Below are 19,600 nucleotides of genomic sequence, written 5' to 3'. Positions count from 1 at the left end.
GTAAGGAATGTTGTGTAAAGTAATGTGCCACGTATATGACTTTTTATTGTGCTTGAGCAACAGGTTGCATATTCTATGTTTTTTATTTTCCATTACTTAGGCTTCATGTTCATTTACAGGCAAAATAAGTCAAAGTGACACTGGTCGAATACTTATTGCAAAGCTTTTGTAGCCTACATGGTGTCATAATTTATAGCCTGCTCTAGCCTACTGCTTGAGACACATCTAGTAACGAAATAGCCCATGCATAAATTGACAATTGCTCAAAAATAGCGATGCTAGTACATTGCTGTTGTGCACAGAGAAGTATGGTGTTCCTCAAGATTACAGCTGCATAGGCTACTGACTATTTCAATGATCTGGGTTCTTGCAAGTTATTCCGCCTTTCTTACGCAACACAATTGCTCAAACACGAAGTGCTGAAGAGGTACAGATGGGGATGTCAACGGATAACTTTCGCTTTCTTATCCCTGCCTTCCTCTCTCTTACACCGCCTGTAAAAACTTGATAACGCACACTGGACAGCGATCTCCACATTAATGACGGAATATGGCCGCACATAGGAGCCGTTCAAGTGTTTTATTTCTCGTTAACAAAGGGACTGTTTCCTTTAGGAAAGACTCTTACCAAAGATGTGTCCCTCTGCACTTTAGGAGAACAGTATCAAGCACCGGCGTGAAGAACAGAGAGTTACTGCCGCGCTTAAGCTCAACTCTCGCTGGTCGCACATACACAGAATTGTACGAGCTGTCAGTGGAGAATTCAGAGAGATTTTGGGGATCAATCGCTAAAGAGAGGTTAACATGGATCAGGCCATTCGACCAAGTGAAGGACTGTGATATTTCTAAAGGAAGAATCAACTGGTTTCTTGGAGGACAACTGAACGTCTCTGGTAATAAGAACAAGTCCATGCATGATATGTTACCATACAAGTTGTTCTCTTAGCCCGATTACGTAACCACAATTCGAGCCAAAACCCCACACCCTTACCCGTTACTTTATGCACTACTCGCAACATCCATGTCTTTGTTTCATTATTAAAGATCGGGTTCCACAAAATAAATACAAATCTATCGTTAGCAAAGTGCATCAGGCTGGGACATTTTTAATCAACTTATTAGCACTGTGTTCACTGTTTAAACAGACAAAGCACTTGTCACGGCTGCTAAATTCACCATGTGATATTCTGGTCGGCAGTGAACTGTTTGGATGTACACGTTGCGAGTCATCCCGATAAACTCGCCCTGGTGTGGGAGAGAGATGAACCTGGCACAGAGGTTAAAGTGACCTACAGGTAAACTAAAGTTAAACTAAAGTGCAGTCAGAGAACCAACTGAAATCCACTGCTTGCAACTAATAAGACATAAATGCATGCAAACTTGATCTAATGCAATTTGTTGGATGCACCTTGTAGGATTATAGTGCAATGCTATGCAAAGGCAAACACTTGCTTGATCTGCTGTGGCAATGGTTATTGTTTACATGTTCAAAGTGCTATTCTAGCCCATGTCACAGAATACATTGAACATAAGCACAAGTGTATTTAGCATAATATGTTTGTGTTGTAGGCCTACATTGTTTATGCTGTATGTAAGATCCTAATTTTTAGTTGTATTAGGGGCAGAATGGTTAGGTTTTCATGCCAGAGCCTCACTATGCATTCCTAGTGCTGGCAGATAAAAAATGTGCTAACTGCTATAGTAGGCCTACTTAAGAACTTCCTGTTTCAGAGTACAAACAGGATACTTGGGACTCTGTCACAGATAGCTGAACCCACAATGTTCACTGTGAATGAAGTTTGTAAGGAAATCATTTCTGGGCACTCAGAGCATTGTAAAGAAAAATGTGAAGGGTTTCATTAGGGCAACGTTGATTTACATAATAGAAAGACATGGTCTTAACAGTTTCAGAAGACCCACAGATGGGTATTACATTGTATATAAACTTCAACGAATGACAACTATTTCAAACCTGTGCATACGGGATCTCCATTATTTCTCCACAGGGATCTGTTGGAGACTACATGCCGGTTGGCCAACACTCTCAAAAGCCATGGGATTCAGAAAGGGGACCAGGTGGCCATCTACATGCCCGTGTCGCCCATTGCAGTGGCTGCCATGCTGGCCTGTGCTCGCATTGGTGCGGTGCACACAGTGGTGTTTGCTGGCTTCAGCTCAGAGGCTTTGGCAGGGAGGATCCAAGATGGTGAGGAGAGAGAGAGAGAGAGAGTGTGTGTGTGTGTGTGTGTGTGTGTGTGTGTGTGTGTGTGTGTGAGAGAGAGAGAGAGAGAGAGAGAGAGAGAGAGAGAGAGAGAGAGAGAGAGAGAGATCATATGCATTGAGTCATTACACCCTGTCAATCTCAATGTTGCAGGTTTTCGTCAGGTTCATAAGCATACAACATACTTGTGCCATGGTTATTTCCAAACTGGACTGTTGCAATGCATTGTTAGCTGACCTATCTGCTTGTGTAGGGACACCATTACAGATAACTCAAAATGCAGCAGCACATCTGATCTTTAGCTAAAGAAGACACATGTAACTCCTCTGTTAGTTACTCTTCATTGTCTTCCTATAGCAGCCAGCATAGCATAGCATTGCTTTCTTAATTCCATGATCCAGCTCTATGCCCCTTTTCGCCGATTGTGGTCCTCTGATGAGGGTCTGCTATGTTGGCCTTTCATCAACACAGTAAGGTCACAGTCAAGACTCTTGTGTATATGATTCCTCATTGGTGGAATGATTAACCTAATTCTAGCAATAGTTTTGAGATCTTAAAAAACATTTGTTTACCTTGTATCTCCACAGAGTTGTGGTTTGTTTATATTTATGGTTATTGTTATTTGTTATCTGTTACATTGTAGTCTAATATACTAATATTAGCATTTGTTTTATTTAGGCTATATGACTTTACTTTCAGCTGTTTATTGATGTCATTGTAAATCACTTTGGACAAAAGTGACTGCTGACAACCTTAAACATAAGCGTGACCTCACATTATTAAACCACAACATTAACGGTGGAAATACATTTTGTAACGCACAGGAAACAATGTTTCAGCATGCATAATGGCAGGAACATTCTGTTGAATGTGTCAGCTGTTGCGAAATGATAGGATTACCGAATTTCATCATAGTTGCTAAACAATGAGGTTAAGGTTTATCAGGGTTTTTAAACTCCTTTTCAAGCATAACAACTAAGACTTCCTTTTACCTTGAAATGTGTGCCTACAAAAATAGATTAATGGTCACTGCATATTTATGAGATATAGCCTACTCCACATTTTATCTCCATAGTTAGCACAGTTCACTCTTCCTCTCACCTTGAGAGGGGTGATAAGTGTTGCATGTGTCAACACTGTACACACTTCCCAGAAGTTCATGTTTAAAGTGGAACATCAAGCAGTGATAAAAGTGGTTCTGGTGTGTTTTGGACACAGTGCTTATTCCCGAAAAGGAAAAGCTGACATAAGACCAGTTTTTCCTAGTGGCATCTAAACTGTACTCCAGAGACTTCTAAACCAGTAGAGGATATGAAATAGAGCAGGCCCTCAAGGTCGGCAAATACCTGGCTGTACGCTTTGCAGGATACGGTAGAGTCTTACATAATATGTTTATGCAGGGGAATGGGTTGGAGTACAAAATAAATCACTGAAGACTTTTAGTGTCTTAGCCCTTAAGGCAACCATATCACCGGCGAAATCTGTGAAAATCCTTTGGGAATGAAATATATTGATTTAACTGGCAGTCAGAACTATGATAAAACATGTACAGTACCATGCATATAGTGCATTACAAGCTAGAAATGTCTATGTGGTTAAACATGATTAAACAGAAATATGTATCCCTGCCTTTCTGCTTGGTTTATCCCTGCTTGTGGCAACATCCTCCTTGACTTTAGCCACAGAGCTTTTGTGGCTTTTGCATGAGATTAAACAGGTGCTGCATTACCCCACTAATTCTATTGGAGACTGACATGATGTGATCAGATAGGAACCAGCTCTCGTTTAATGCATTTGAACCGCTGTGGAACTTTAAGGTAAGAGGTGGGAGGTACAGATGTACAGATGATGTAGGGTTAAACCCATAGCAACAATTATCTGGCTACTGTATACGTCCTCCAAAAGGATTTTTGTTTTTATGATAAATGCAGTCATAATATATTTTTTACTTGGGTTATTGTATGGGGTTCGTTGCCAGACAGTTTGAGAATAAAGGGAAATGAATTTAGCTTTGTAGGGGTCTGACAACAGGCAGATTCCCCTTTGGGCCACTGCCATCTGAAGGTCACTCTAAATTTAGCACGCAGTCAGAGTATGCATGTGTAGAACAACTTAGAGAGCATTTTAAGCATGTCACGGAACATTCTCTGGATTCTGAGCGCTAACTCATTCTCCACTTGGTTTGCCTGTCCTTCCCAGCCCAGTGCAAGGCCGTGGTCACGTGCAACCAGGCCGTGAGGGGGGGACGTGTTATCAACCTGAAGACCACTGTGGATGCTGCTGTGAAGAGCTGCCCGTCTATCACACATGTGTTTGTAGCTCAGAGGACCACTAACACAGTCCACATGGGGGAACTGGACATTCCACTAGAAGAGGTACAGTAAGACTGTAGGGTAACCCTAGAGCACTGGCAAGATGCCTCTGGGAAATGGACTAAGTGTGCTTAAGCTCTACTCAAAGATCATACTGAAATATAGACAAAAGTGAGCTTTGGACTTTGGCTCATTTTATGGGAATCTGACCCCTGAGGGTCCTTGAGTGAAAACAAACTACTCAAAGCCAACCACTCAATTGAGCCTTCTGTGATGTTATGGGTCTGTTTGTTTTTCAGGCTATGGCCAATGAGTCAGCCGAGTGTCCTCCAGAGCCGATGGAGAGTGAAGACATGCTCTTCATGCTCTACACCTCAGGGAGCACTGGCAAGCCCAAGGGTATCGTCCACACACAGGCCGGCTACCTTCTCTATGCATCCCTCACTCACCAGGTGGGTTCACCTGTCCGACCAGCTCTTTGTCTTTGAGAGTTGTTTGTTTGTTTTGAGCTAATATGCATGTGTTGTTTGTTTGTTTTGAGCTGACTCCAGCCAGATGGATCTTGTGTGTGTACATAAACAAGATAAGCATGCTATGATGTCAACAGTATTTTCGTTCCAGTCATAAACATGTTTGTATTTACATGAGCATGTATGACATGCAAAGAGGTTTGCTTTGCAATACTTGTATGTGTTTTTTTTTCCACAATCTTACATCGAATGCATCAATGTGTTGTGTGATGCAAGAACCATAAGAAAGACTTCAGCAGATCAGTGACATATGATATATCTTTTGAATCTGTTTGGAATTACCAGATCATAACACACAGATTAAGCGATAAACTGTTGTGTACAACTAGCATTTGTTCTTCCAGCCTTATGTTCCCCCTTAGTTGTGAGAAACCTTGCTCATCATCCATGCACCATACGGGAGCAGATTTTAGGCCTCTCTGAAACAGAATTAGCTTGTTTTTGTGACACGCTGAAACATCTGTCTTCTCTCCAGGTCATGGTGTGGGTGTGGGAGCATGGGTGGGGGTGGGGGTTGGATTGTCAGCAACAAAGCTGTGTGATGATAATATTGACCATGATGTTGTTTATAATGACTGTTAGACAACACGGCATGGATGAATCCGCATGTGATGTGCTGCTAATTTCTAAGTAGCTTACCGGCTCAGTGGCACACAAACAGACATTAGCTTCCCATCCTCATTCAGTCCCATTGGCACTCTGCACATTTGGAATAAAATAACAGACCAAAGCTGCTTTATTCCACATCACCCCTTGAAACTCTGGGCTTCTTGGCAGAGGGCCAGGTAAACCTGTAGCATTTTTTTTAGCACTCACTCACTATGAGCAAGATGCACCATGGTGATGCATGTGTAGGTTTCCTCACACAAACAGACTCAGGGCTTTCTTATCCTCGGCCAAAATGTGATCTGAATGAAGCTGATTTATTTGGGGACACTGGCTTGTTGAACTATACAAATGTTCCACTGATAGTAACTAATTTCCTTCAGAGCTCATTAATGGCTTATTTGTTCTTCATAAGGCCAACATATTATCATGCTTCAGTTAATGCTATGACTGTGAAAGTACATCATACTCACAATATGACCACTGCTCTACCGTAATCTCACCCAGGCTCTTTCTCTTTGCAGTATGTGTTTGACTACCGACCAGGCGATGTGTTTGGCTGCGTGGCAGATATCGGCTGGGTGACTGGCCACAGCTATGTTGTGTATGGACCATTATGCAACGGTGCTACCACTGTGCTTTTTGAAAGCACACCTGTGTACCCAGACCCAGGTGAGATATCAGTGCAGGTTGTGTCAACAGCAGCTTTTGTGAGCGTCTGAAAAGCCTCATATACTCCAGAGAGGATTATTCCCCTGTTCCCCATGTAAACATTCCATGTATCCTCACAGCTTGTATCAAGTATCTGTATTTCTCTGAACAGTCACAGAAAGTTTGCCAGTCAGTTGACAGAACCGCCTAAGTGGTATTTAGGTTGACGAATGCTGAGGGGCCTGGATAGTGCCTGTTTATCAGTTTTGGCTGTTATTTGTGCCTCAGTTTCAATGAAGACATAAACTCCTCAATGTTGCTCAATAACTCATTGACAGTGGCACTTTATGGTTGAAAGAGTTGTGAATCAGACTCTTTGCCCCGCTCCGTCCCATCTCCTTTTGCACTCCTTTTACTTCTGACCACCATGCACTTTATTAATGCACCTCAACAAAGCACTATGATCATACTGCAGTCTGCCTTTACTAATGATGGACTATGGACTGTCTGATCCCTCACAACTACAGAATGCACTATTTGCTAATGCACTTTAATAATGGACTAACATGATCTGTGTTTTTATGTCTTTTTTTTAAGCACTGTTATAAAGAAAAGCATTTTTTTATGATTGCACTACTGTTTAGATGTTAAACTGCATTTCGTTGTACTGGTGGTCCTTAAGCCGTCCCATTGTCACTTATGGCTGTTATGCTTTCATTCATTACAGAATTTGAATTTTAGTCACAACAGAACACCTAACTTTCAAAAGCTTTTTATCAAAAAATGTATTAAAGGGACACCAGGCAAGCTTGATGCTTTTTCTCTACGAAACTCCCCCTCGCTCGGTCTGAAGCTCTTTTCCTTTTTCTTTGCATCCTCCGTCAAGGGTTTTCGCTGCGTCTTCGCTGGCTCTGCCATTATACACACGTTTGCAACAATCGCTAGCGTTTCGTTAGCCTGCCTCTGTGCTGTATGCAGGATATAAACTGATCCTGCTTCGGTCGGCGGGTACGAACTTGCAAGCGGAATATTCTTCCTACAGGCAGTAGGGGCGGGCGAGAGAGTCTTCATTCGCCCTGTAATGAGTCATTTAACCATATACCGACTTACGAAGATGAGTAATCAACACGAAAACGTTGCCTGGTGTCCCTTTAATTGCTTGCTATTAGCGATGTATACCAATTATGTAATCACTATTTATTATGTAATCTCAATAGATTAGATTAGATTAGATCAAATTTTATTCAAGATTCAAGATTCAATAGCTACTTCCTTTTGTCATTGAACAATATACTCAGAGTTCCTTTGCACTATATATTTTCTATCATCGTATGCTTTGGTGTTATATCCCTCATTGTTCTTAATTTTTTATTGATAAGTGATGTATGTAATAAGTCTTGATGGCCTGTTGTAGGACGATACTGGGAGACTGTGCAGCGTCTGGGGATAAATCAGTTCTATGGTGCCCCGACAGCCATCCGCCTGCTACTGAAGTACGATGAGAGCTGGGTGAAGAAGTATGACCGCTCCTCGCTGAAAACCCTCGGCTCAGGTTAGACAGAACAGGAAGTACCACTATAGCACGCGTTTGGACATTGTACCCTTAGCAGCTACTGTTTATCACCCTTATAAAATTACACAGGGGACATTTAGAGCAGTAGGAGAGAGGGACCAAAGAGATATTTTTTCTGTGCCAGAGAATGTGCCATGATCAAAAAATAATTTCAAAACAAATGACTGTGGTCAGGTTAATGAGTTACCCAGGAGTGTTTTTGATCTGAGGTTCACCTTTCCATGGAATGAGCTTTAATGAGCTCTGTGCTCACTGGATTTAACAAAGAGAAGGCAGATTCAGTGCCAGTGCACTGGGCCACTTCTTAGCGTGTGTTTTGTGAACTCAAGGCTGGCAAAAGCTTTTTTGGCCAGCAGGGAGGCCAACAGTGTGGTCCTTAAATACTAAACAGTGGACAATGAATCTACTCAACCAGTGTATTTGGATCCAATTACTTTGACTAAAATAAAAGAAACTGCAGTTATAATGCAAGCGATGAAAGCAATTCATTGTACTTGACAGAAATACATTTTATCTGTGTACACAGTGGAAAAGTACTGGATTTGGTTTAGCTTTGTAACTACAAGCCACTGAAACAACTGATCGTCCAGATTGTATCATTCACATTCTACTACAAAGTTATGATATCTCTACACTCTGAAATGGATTTGTGCATAACAACAGTACAATGTCAAGTGTATTTAATGTATGCTCAATGGATTGTGTACTTTGTTACTGTAATTAGTTGGCGAGCCAATCAACCATGAAGCCTGGGACTGGTTTTACAATGTGGTTGGAGATGGCCGATGCCCCCTAGTGGATACTTGGTGGCAGACGGGTAAAGATTTACTCTCATTACTTCTATTGTTATTTGTAATATTATTTACCATTAGGACTTTTGAAAGTGTTGGTATCAGTTTGATTTGTAAATCCGTGTTTTTTCCATGGTAACTTCTAAGCTGTGTTATTGGACTGCAACTCAGAAATTGCACTCTATCACTGGCTGACAAAAAGGCATTAAAGGCAGGAGCTAGTAAGTTAAAAGAGCAGATGGCTTCTCTCAAACTAATATAAATTCATAATCAACAAAGCTAATTATGCTAAGAAATGGAAGAGAAACTAGAGGTGGCGAGCAAGTGTGGATGAACTTGAAGAAAGAGTGCCATAGATAGATAGATAGATACTTTATTGATCCCCAGGGGAAATTCAAGATGCCTGACTTAATTTGTTGTGCGTTCCGTGTGAAGCCATGCATTAAGTCTGTCTGATACTCTGTTTGTCAGTGGCTTGGCTCTAATTTGCGATTAGCATGTGGAACATCTGCATCCTCTATTGAAAATGAATTAAAATAACCCCCTCCCCCCTCCCAGCACACTCTCTCTCCCTTAGTCTTGGTCAGTTCTCCTTGAAAAACCCTTTAGTGCCTCCTTAAACGGACGCTTCAGAGAAAAAAATAATGTCCATTTTAGGAAACTAAACTTTTGGATTATTTTTAAATCTCTATAGCCTACTATTATAATATACTGTACATTGTAAATAAAACTGTTGTAGAAATGTGTTGTAGTGTTGGACCTCTTGCCTTCTCTCATAATGGTAGCAGACAGGATTAGCAGTTATCATATTCTTTAGCCTCTTACTGCCCAGTGCACCATTATATCTTTGTATAACAGTGTCACGGATAATGTTTGTCCAAAGTCTAATGGAAAACGGCAATGGACTAGGGAGTACTTACTGACGCACATTGATGAAACCAGTGATATATAGGTGATACAAGTAGTGTGTTATTTTTCCCCTCTGCCCCAACTCTCTCCTCCCTTCTCAACATGTACTCTGTTCCTTTCCCTCAGAGACGGGCGGTGTGTGCATTTCCCCTCGGCCTTCCGAGGAGGGAGCAGAAATTCGACCTGCCATGGCGATGAGACCTTTCTTTGGAATAGAGCCAGCCCTCATGGGAGAGAAGGTGACTTTTCTCACAGTTGACCCTTGGCCCTTGTCAGGAGAAGTTAGAAGTCAGATGTTAGAACTCACATAGTTTCTCACATAGTTCAGCTCATGTCAGCCAGTTCAGTAGTTATTATCACTTAAAATTATGTAATCTTATTACTGGTACAACTCCAAATGTAAATTGTTGTTTAACAATCTCTGTTAAGGTGTGAAGTATCTCTTCTGAACTCCTCTAATATTAAGTGTGTTTTGCAAAGACAAAATGCTCAAGGATGGTAGCTTTTATTGTTTCCACACCCTCCAACCCCCCTCTTATCCCTATGAATAGAAGGATGAATGGTGTGCTTAGAGAAGGGTCGATCAAGAGGAGGGGTGCGTAGGATGGGGGTTCAGTAGGCGTGGGGGGATGGGTATGACGGATATGGTGGGGGTGTGGGTGGTGGTAAGAGGGGGTTGGTTAGAGTTAAGGAGACTTTATTAAACTGGGACAGATAATCAGTTGATGATAATCCACGTCCTGAAGTGACTTATGAGGAGAATGCCCCCCATATGTTGGCCCGTGCCAACTGCTCTGTGGGGTGAGACTGGGAGTTCAGTGGCGGCAGAAGTGAGGGTTTTTGGGGATTAGTTCACCCGACAGACTGGGTCAAATGTCTCACCCTGAAGGGCTGTCTGGTGGCTTACAGAATACTTATGTTATATCATTTATATGCAATATTTATACAAAACATATATAGTTATTCAGGTGTACAGATATTGTATATGAATTATATACAGCTGAGTATATTTAGTAATTTAAAGTATGGCAGACTAAATCTGAAGGATCTTCTTTCTGAGTCACCATTACTCCACTCAGACATTTGTCAGTTGCAAATTGACCTGATTTTGTGACCATAAGACTTACTGAATGGCTGATTGGTTAATTAAAACTTAAGGACAATTAGGGAAATTGGTGAATTGGCGATTAGTGCATATGTAATGAGTTATATTCCTCTGTGGCTTCTGTCTCAGTACTGGTGTAATGATGGTGTCAAAGCACTGGCTGCACCCAGGTGTTGCATGCTTATCCACTTAGAGTCAGTCCACTGCTCAGACAGCAGATCATCAGTATAATTAACTAAACAGAATCCTCACATTTTGTAGTATTCTAGATACTATTACTATTAATAGTACGGTAATAATAGTAACAGTGGTTATATAATATAGTAGTTATATACAATAATTATAGTAGCAGTAATTATACTGTTTAATAATGTTTTATGTCTAGATAAAGTAGCTTAGACAAAATAGTAATCGCTGTTGGCTCCATTAATTAGGTCTAGGCTAATTAGGTCCTAAAGGTTACTCTTTCAAGATCTCAGTGACCGTTTGGCAAAGCTGTTCTTTGGGAATGTCACCTTTACAATACTTTGAACTGTGGTTTCACAACAGCCATAAATTTTGTATTGCCTGGGAACTCTACTAAACTGCCCTTGTGTTAGTCTGAGGAGTAGGACTTGAGTCTATTATCTTCACCTTTCTTCACCATTGGTGATTTTCTACCCATGTGTATCTCGTTTTGACTTTTACGTCAATCTACATCACAATTATGCACCGGCGGGAGTTAGCTGATGTCATTGTTATTGTTCTTTTGGGCATGCGGGTCAGTTTGGAGCCACAAACAGTTCACACTGGAATCTGATATAGGCCACATTTTAAAAGGTAATGTGAACAACCAAACAAAAAATCGAATCTGAGCAACAAAATCCAAATTGAGCATTACGACTTGCGGTGTGAACGTAGCCAGATACTAGGTGAGCAGGAAAGAGGGGCTTTCACACTTCCCATTGTCATGTATGGCTGCTTACATTTGGCCAAGTGCAAGTGCGGATCCTCCTGATTAACGACTGTCTAAGGATCAGCCTTCTGAGTTAGAACAAGAGGTCACGTACTTAAGTTTAGAATATTCCTTGTCTAGTTACAGATACGGACCCAATTTGGGTGCAACATATGTCTCTCTCTTGATGCGCATCACTGAAAAAATAAATCCTGTTTTCCTGATTGACCATCATCCTCCAGAGTCTCCAGATAACTGTGGTACTAGGAAAATGACCATAAAGTGTTAATCTCTGCTGCGACTAGATCACATCATTCAGTTGACTGGATTCTTGGGGTTGACCTATGCTGACATCTGCGCTGGACCTCCTCCCTCCCCTCAAACGTCTTTCACTTTGCAATTAAAACGGGCCTCTGTGCGTTTCTCCCGATTACCAGCTTTAGACAGCTTTGAGGGTGTTGTGGTCACTGTACCCTTTTCACTCTTTGACCTCAGGCAGGCTGTTACTCTTTTGCCTTATCTAAGGCTTTGGGACTCACCGAGCAGTTTATGAGGAAGTTGTCTTCCCCAAGGTCATGTGTGTGATGCTGTCATATTAGTATAGCATTACAATTTCTATTCTATTCAATCACACACACACACACACACACACACACACACACACACACACACACACACACACACACACACACACTGTATAATTTTAACATTGCAACCTTACTGTAACATAATGGTAATTTTGCTTGTTTTTTTATTATTACATAATTACATAGGTATTTTATCCTTTTGCAACAGGGACAGAAAATCATAGGAAATGATGTCACTGGAGCACTTTGTGTCAGTCAGCCATGGCCTGGAATGGCCAGAACCATATATGGAGACCATGACAGATTTGTGGATGCATATTTCAAGCCATACCCTGGTAAGTGAGTGGATGGGCTCTTGTCTCTTTGATTGAGCACCTTTGCAAATAAAAAATGAAATATTTAATCTGTGTGACATTACTCTTCAGGTCATTACTTCACTGGTGATGGAGCTTACCGGTCAGTAGAGGGATACTATCAGATTACAGGACGTATGGATGACGTTATCAATATCAGTGGTCATCGCTTAGGCACAGCAGAAATAGAGGATGCCCTGGTGAGCATACTTTAGGTGTTGGTCTACCATTGTGATATGTATAGCAAAGATGGCATGAGTGTTACTTGTGTTTTTCTCTGTGTAAGGACGAACACCCAGAAGTACCTGAAACTGCTGTCATAGGTATTTCACACGATATCAAAGGAGAAGGTAAGAAGTTAGAACACAACCTGCAACAATTCAGTGTTTTTGACATTCACGTATAGGCTAATAGAAATTAAACATGTATGGCACAAATATTTGCATTAATTCACTTGAACTGTTACATGTCTTGTAGAATGCTCTTGTGGGTATAGAACGGTTTCATTTAAACCTTTAAAGACAGTAAAGTTATTACATAGGACAACTTTTAAACAGGGGTGTGATAATTCTGTTTTTAAACGGAATTCCGTTTTTTTTCGACTTGAAAATAAGACCTACACAATTCGTATAGATCCGATGAGTTTTTTTTTAAGGGGGCTGTGGGTGAGAGGTAGACTATATTTCTGTATAAGTCAGGCCATTGTTATAACAGGCCGCTGACAATGACGACGGGTTTTGTGCTTCACACCTTTCCGAATATCACGCCGCCGCAAGTAGCCTAGTGGGCCTATTCCGTTTATTTAATTGAAAGTGAAAGTAGTCGGGACGTGTTGATCAGCTGCGTTCTGAAGAATGCTCAGTGTGAATGTGTGTGGCGAACTAGTTTTTGTCAGCAGAAGCCATGAAACAGTACAGGTCAACAAATTGATTTAAAGACATTATGTATGAAGTTTTTTTTTCTCGTTTTGGCTTTGCATCGGGTTCGCTGTCAGGATTTTCCGTTAAAGAATCTTGTGATGCTGCGCGTGTAAACTGTGCTTGAAGTTGTGACAGACAGAACTGTGACAGACTAGCCTAACCTTACAGGTTTTCATAGTTTTAACCACAAAGCCTGGGTGGGCAACTGTGGCCCACTGGTTAACACTCTGGATTTGTAACCGGAGGGTTGCCGGTTCGAGCCCCGACCAGTAGGCACGGCTGAAGTGCCCTTGAGCAAGGCACCAAACCCCTCACTGCTCCCCGAGTGCCACTGTTGTTGCAGGCAGCTCACTGCGCCGGGATTAGTCTGTGCCTCACCTCACTGTGTGCTGAGTATGTTTCACTAATTCACAGATTGGGATAAATGCAGAGACCAAATTTCCCTCACGGGATCAAAAGAGTACTGTATATATACTTATACTTATACTGTCTACCTTAGGCCTACTACATTGTTTAGTTTACCTTGTCATTTACGCGTTTGTCCAGCCGTTCACCTCGGTGAACCTTGCGCCCCTTGTCTAAAACATATTTCAGGATGCCATCTCACCATGAGAACACATAATGTTATGGTGACGGTGCTAAGAGATCAAAGCTTTGGCATACTTAGTAAACGTCTTACTAGCCTACTATAGCATTGTGCTGATAGATAAAAAGTCGCCAATTTAAAGGCACAGTCCGCATTTTAACCTTAGCTCTCCATTTAGTGTGTGCGCTTTTAAAACTAGTGTTGTAGCCGGTTAGCCTACACAATCCTGGTGCAGTAGCTTAAAACAGAGCCTACCATTTATTTTTGGAGGAGAGGTGTAGGGCCTACAGTGTTACTTTGGGAGGAGAGGAATCGATGTAATTTGATTCTCTTTGGAACTGAAATATCAACAAATCTGTTCAATCAGCATCAATATCAGTAGGCCTATCACATGATTCACTATTTTGTATAGGCCCAGAGGACTGTTAGGGGGCAGGCTATATATTATCATCAAGTAGGCCTATAGTAAATAATGTACTCAATGTTGGTTTAAGTTATAAACAAACCATGTTATAAATGGAAAAAATCCATGGTTCTGTGTCACTGTTGGCAAAATGATCATGATGGCCTATATATTTCAGCCATATTTGGTTTAATCTTGTGTAGGCCTAGGCTACTTTGCTCTAAATTAGTTTTCTTTAGGCCTTATAGGCTGTATTGTAATATGCTATAATGTTTGAATTATATGTATCTCAATGTATTAATACTTCCCGTAAAAGTCATCAGATGTCATCATTTAAAGGGTTATTTTTCAAAATGACCCCCCTAGTATTTGCCCAAAAATACTTTCTTTAAGGCCCCTTTCTAGTGCCACCCTTGCATAGGATTTGCCCCATGTATTTTATGAAGTGTAGATACGGTTGTATAGATACGGTATACGGTTGCCAAAACTATAGCACACTAAAGTACTCCGTGTACTTTAGGGGGGCACTCCGTGCTTCGTTTTTAACCTTTGCCAATCACACCCCTGTTTAAAGCAATGCTGGGAAGTGCAGTGTTGCCTGGTGGTGTTTGGGCACTTTCCCTTTGATACTGACGTTTATCTGGATATCTTTCATCATCATTAGGCAACTTCTGATCATCCAATCAGAAAATTAATAACCTGTCATGTTCAGCAATATTGCTCAAAAAGTTACCCTATGTACCTTAAAGGGCTCAACAGATAAGTTGAGGAAATAACAGTGGATATCCATAGAGAAAAGAATGGCAAAAAAAAAGTGATACGCTTCCCTTTATAATGCTTGGAATGAAGGTTCCTCATGAAAATGACCAAAAGTGCCATATATGTCAAAGTATGACAAATGGCTGCCACTATATGTGTGTTTTTTTTTTGCAAGTACAGCTAGGTTGTGGACCCTGTGGTGCAGTGTCACTATCTGCTGGAAACTCTTAACAGGACCTTTCTCATGGGGGTGTTTCTGACCCTGACAACTAGCAACAAAGTCTTATCGTCCATCCATAGCCCCTCAGTCACAGTCATTACTTGAGTGAATGATTGAACTCTCATATTTCTGCAGGCTCTTGTGTGACGCATGGATGAATCATTTACACATGAAAGACATAAAGAGGACAAAGACAATATTCTCTTATCCTTTTGCATACCATGTAAGGTATAAAAACCTTGCAAGGCCCTTTGCCCTTTTTCTCACTCAACTACATGTAACTTTGGCCCTGTAGCATCACCCTGTGGTAACAGGGGTGTATAACAGTCACACCTCCCCCATAAACATTTTCATCACAACAGTTACAGTTTTTCTCAGTCGCTTTGCTGCTTTTTTCAGATCAGAATGAAAATTCTCATAACTATTAGTTCAACCTCCACAACATTTAGTCATTTGTGCACATCATAGTAGCTATTTCTCCTTCCTCTGAACAAATTGCAAATACTTTTGGACATGTATCAGTTGCTTTCATACAATTCTCTGCTGTTTTTTAACATTATCATTTGCTTGTCATGTCAGTCAAAATGAACTATACTTATGAATGCTGAATAGTCGTTCCCAATAAAACTAATAGTCTTCATTTCATTGCTTGAGTCATTACATACAAAATTGTTGAACTAGTTATCAAATTCTGTCACAGTGCTGTAGAATTGCAAAGAGCATACAGTAAAAATGTATGCATTCAGTGTCTTGTACTCACTTACTCACCTAACTACAGCAATGTGTAACTTTACTGTAGTTTTCAAATGGCTGTACAAGTACTATATAGTGCTGTCTTGAGCATGTTCAGGTAGTGTCACCGAGTTCTGACCTTTTTTTGCATTGGAAAACACTGAGAGAACTGTCATAATGAAAACATGACAAAGCCATTTGACTATCTTGTTCATAAACGATGGTGTCAAGACTTCTCATTTTGATGACACTGACAGTTTCATTGACATGAATACCTGCTTTTGAGGAATGGACTATCCATTTTGAGCAAGTGACATGCTTTTGCAGGTCATCCACTAGGTTTTGCAGTTTGCACTAATTGTTTTGAGAATTGCACTAACTTCTGTGCAAATGTTAATAGTGATGTGAGAAAAGCACCAAAGCGACTGAGAAAATCAGAACATCCTAATTGACACAGGTGTTGATGGTTACAAAATACAATTGTAAAAATAACATCATTAATTTAAATTATATTATTATATATAATATGTATTATTATTATAATTATTATTATAATTATTATTATTATGTGTTATGTGTTTTGTGGTGTTTTCTTCTAATCGGTTTATGTATTATAGTTATTTGAATAACTACTTGCAAAATGATCATCCTGTCTCTCTTTCCCCTCTCTCTAAATAGTGCCTTTTGCTTTTGTGGTCCTGAAAGAGACTGCTGGTCTGGACCAGTCAGCTGTTGTTAAACAACTGAAAGACCTAGTGGCCACTAAGATAGCAAAATATGCAGTTCCAGATCACTTTTTGGTAAGAATAGTTCTACCTGCACTAGTTTATGTGAAGTAATGGTAGAGCTGATCTGTTGTAATCTGTATTAAATGTAACTACTTACCCATCAACAGATAGTGAAAAGGCTGCCAAAGACCCGGTCGGGTAAAATTATGAGACGCATCCTCAGGAAGATTGCTATGGAGGAAACGGAAAATCTAGGTGATGTGTCCACCCTGGATGACCCATCAGTTGTAAAGGAAATTATAGACACTCACATTCAGTATAAGAGCCAGCTGTCGAAGAAGAAATGAAGGAACATGCAAAGCTTCTTCCCAGAGAAAGAAATTACTTGCGCACAATTTTAATCATGTGTACCAAGAGTAGCCTATACCTTTAAGAAAAGTACAATGTAGGCCTAACGCACACATTTTCAGTATGTACAACTGCAGGTTTTAATTCATAATTTTGTCCGAATACCAACAAATCTTTCGTCAAAACAACCAGTGGATATCCAACAGCATCCATACCACAAGTTGTGATACGTTTTTAATCCATGGATTACTAATAAGCATAACCAGCCTTCAGTGGTGTAGTCTAGTCAGCTGTAGTGGGTATACTGTGGTGCAGTCTAGTTAGCTGTAGTGGGTATACTGTGATCCACTCCAAATGTTAATACGTATCCTTGCCTATTTTTAGTGGGTATACTGAGATGGTGATGCTTTTTAAGTACTGTGTAGTCCTGCATTTCACGTAGACTACACCACTGCTAGCCTTTATGTATTTGGATTGAACTTTGGTATTTCAGAGTTATCCTTATAAATCACTATGCAGTAATCCACTAACGTGTAACAATTTTGTAATGCCTTAATTTTCGTTTTTCTATGTAGTCTGCACATTCCGGGTTATCTTGACCTCAGTGAATCTATAGTAATGATGATAGGCTTACTGTATACACTTGAATACATTTTTTTATTCCGTGGATCACCTTTTACTTTATGAAGTATACAATTGTAAAGAATATGAGATTAATCTAAACCTCTAAAAACCTGCTGTGGACAGTTATAGGCCTACAAACCTTTTCACTGAAAACAGTATTAGTTTTTTGTCAGTTTTTGCACATACTCCCCTTGACACTATTTCTGTATGCCTTATGATGTTCTGTATTTAAATAAAATGTCTTGGAATCTTGCCTAATGTTAATGACATAATTGGGTGATTCTTGGCATGCGGTGTAACCTTCTAACTTTTGAAAATAAACATCTAGGCTATATTTTTCATAATTTATTAATTAAAATTAATTTTTAGCGTTCTATTCTGGGGAAGTCGAACCATAACCTCATTCATTTGCAGCCAATGTACAAGCCAAAAGTTCAGAGGCTACCAGTTACCACGCGCACCTTCAGGAAGTGGACACCGGAAGCGGATGAGGCTTTGAGAGACCGCTTTGAGTCCATTGACTGGAGTGTACTACTGAATGGAGAGGACTTAGAGGAGGTCACACATTGCACTACTGACTGAACTTCTGTATGGACATTGTTGTTCCCACAAGGACTGTACGCTGCTATCCAAATAACAAGCCTTGGATAACCAGTAATGTCAAGACCCTTCTCAATAGGAAAAAGATGGCGTTTAAGGAGGGGGACATAGCAGGGCTGAGGCGAGTACAGGGGGAACTCAAGATTAAGCTGAAAGAGGCTAAGGAGGACTACAGAAGGAAGATGGAACAGAAGCTGCAAGATAACAACATGAAGGAGGTGTGGGACTGAATGAAATCTATCACTGGCCTTAAGAAGAGCAGCAGCTCTGTGGAGGGAGACCTGGACAGGGCTAACCAGCTGAACCACTTTTACAACAGGTTCGATTGCCCATCCCCCAGCCCCCACCCTACCTCATTACCAGTGCAATGGCTTCAGCCAATGGCCATCAGTCTCTAGCCACACGACAACCCTCACAGAAGCACCCCTCCTCCTCCTCACCCTCCACTCTACTCATCCCCCCCATCATTTCAGCGGACCAAGTAAGTTATCTTTTAAAAAAACTCCATCCTCGTAAGGCAGCTGGGCCTGACAGACTGTGTCCAAGGCTGCTCAAGGCCTGTGCTGCTGAACTGGGGGAGCCACTGAAGCACATCTTCAACTGGAGTCTACGTCTCGGACAAGTTCCAACACTGTGGAAAACATCATGTCTCACCCCCGTTCCCAAGAAACCAGACCCCAGTGAGCTTAATGACTTCAGGCCTGTCACTCTAACATCACATGTGATGAAAACAATGGAGTGGCTGGTATTAGGTATGCTCAGACACCAGGTACGCCATGCACTAGACCCTCTACAGTTTGCATACCAGGAGAAAGTGGGCGTGGACGATGCCATCACTTATCTTCTACACAGGACACATTCTCACCTAGACAAGGGGAAAAGTGCTGTGAGAATCGTGTTCTTTGATTTCTCAAGTGCTTTTAACACCATCCAACCCCTCAGACTGGGAGACAAGCTCTTGCAGATGGGTGTGGACACTCACCTGGTAACCTGGATTACAGATTACCTGACCGAGCGACCACAGTTCGTCAGACTGAAGAACTGCCTCTCTGACACTGTGATCAGCAGCACCGGAGCGCCACAGGGAACTGTGCTCTCTTCAGTCCTGT

The 19,600-nt window shown here is 41.1% G+C and overlaps 1 protein-coding gene across 4 annotated transcripts; it reads left to right on the top strand.

Annotated features, from left to right (window-relative positions):
- Positions 1-334: 334 nt before the first annotated feature.
- On the top strand, positions 335-18,144 carry acss1 (acyl-CoA synthetase short chain family member 1). 4 transcript variants are annotated; one of them, XR_007196496.1, is made up of 14 exons: positions 335-892; positions 1,198-1,294; positions 2,006-2,205; positions 4,420-4,595; positions 4,832-4,984; positions 6,193-6,340; positions 7,734-7,871; positions 8,617-8,709; positions 9,719-9,831; positions 12,427-12,553; positions 12,644-12,771; positions 12,858-12,921; positions 15,595-15,682; positions 16,870-16,954. XR_007196496.1 is itself a non-coding variant. In XM_048269772.1 (14 exons), exons 1-14 carry the CDS (start codon positions 550-552, stop codon positions 17,264-17,266), a joined length of 2,082 nt encoding a protein of 693 aa, XP_048125729.1. In that variant the 5' UTR covers positions 344-549; the 3' UTR covers positions 17,267-18,144. The 4 variants fall into 4 exon arrangements, 2 of the variants coding, with proteins under 2 accessions (XP_048125730.1, XP_048125729.1); XR_007196495.1 differs by having other exon boundaries at positions 15,595-15,687; positions 16,870-16,952; XM_048269772.1 differs by lacking the exon at positions 15,595-15,682 and adding an exon at positions 17,087-18,144 and having other exon boundaries at positions 344-892; positions 16,870-16,991.
- The last annotated feature ends 1,456 nt before the right edge of the window (positions 18,145-19,600 follow it).

This window comes from Alosa alosa, chromosome 18, assembly GCF_017589495.1.
Source record: "Alosa alosa isolate M-15738 ecotype Scorff River chromosome 18, AALO_Geno_1.1, whole genome shotgun sequence".
Classification (NCBI taxonomy): domain Eukaryota; kingdom Metazoa; phylum Chordata; class Actinopteri; order Clupeiformes; family Clupeidae; genus Alosa; species Alosa alosa.
The sequence above is the reverse complement of the archived record's forward strand: the minus strand, read 5'-3'. Positions and strand labels throughout refer to the sequence as shown.

Excerpts from the sequence above, each read along its gene's own strand:
- acss1 (XM_048269772.1), top strand. The coding sequence starts at position 550 with ATGGCCGCACATAGGAGCCGTTCAAGTGTTTTATTTCTCGTTAACAAA. Across the intron at positions 4,596-4,831 it reads TGGACATTCCACTAGAAGAG|GCTATGGCCAATGAGTCAGC; the intron begins GTACAGTAAGAC and ends TTTGTTTTTCAG. Across the intron at positions 12,772-12,857 it reads CAGAAATAGAGGATGCCCTG|GACGAACACCCAGAAGTACC; the intron begins GTGAGCATACTT and ends TCTCTGTGTAAG.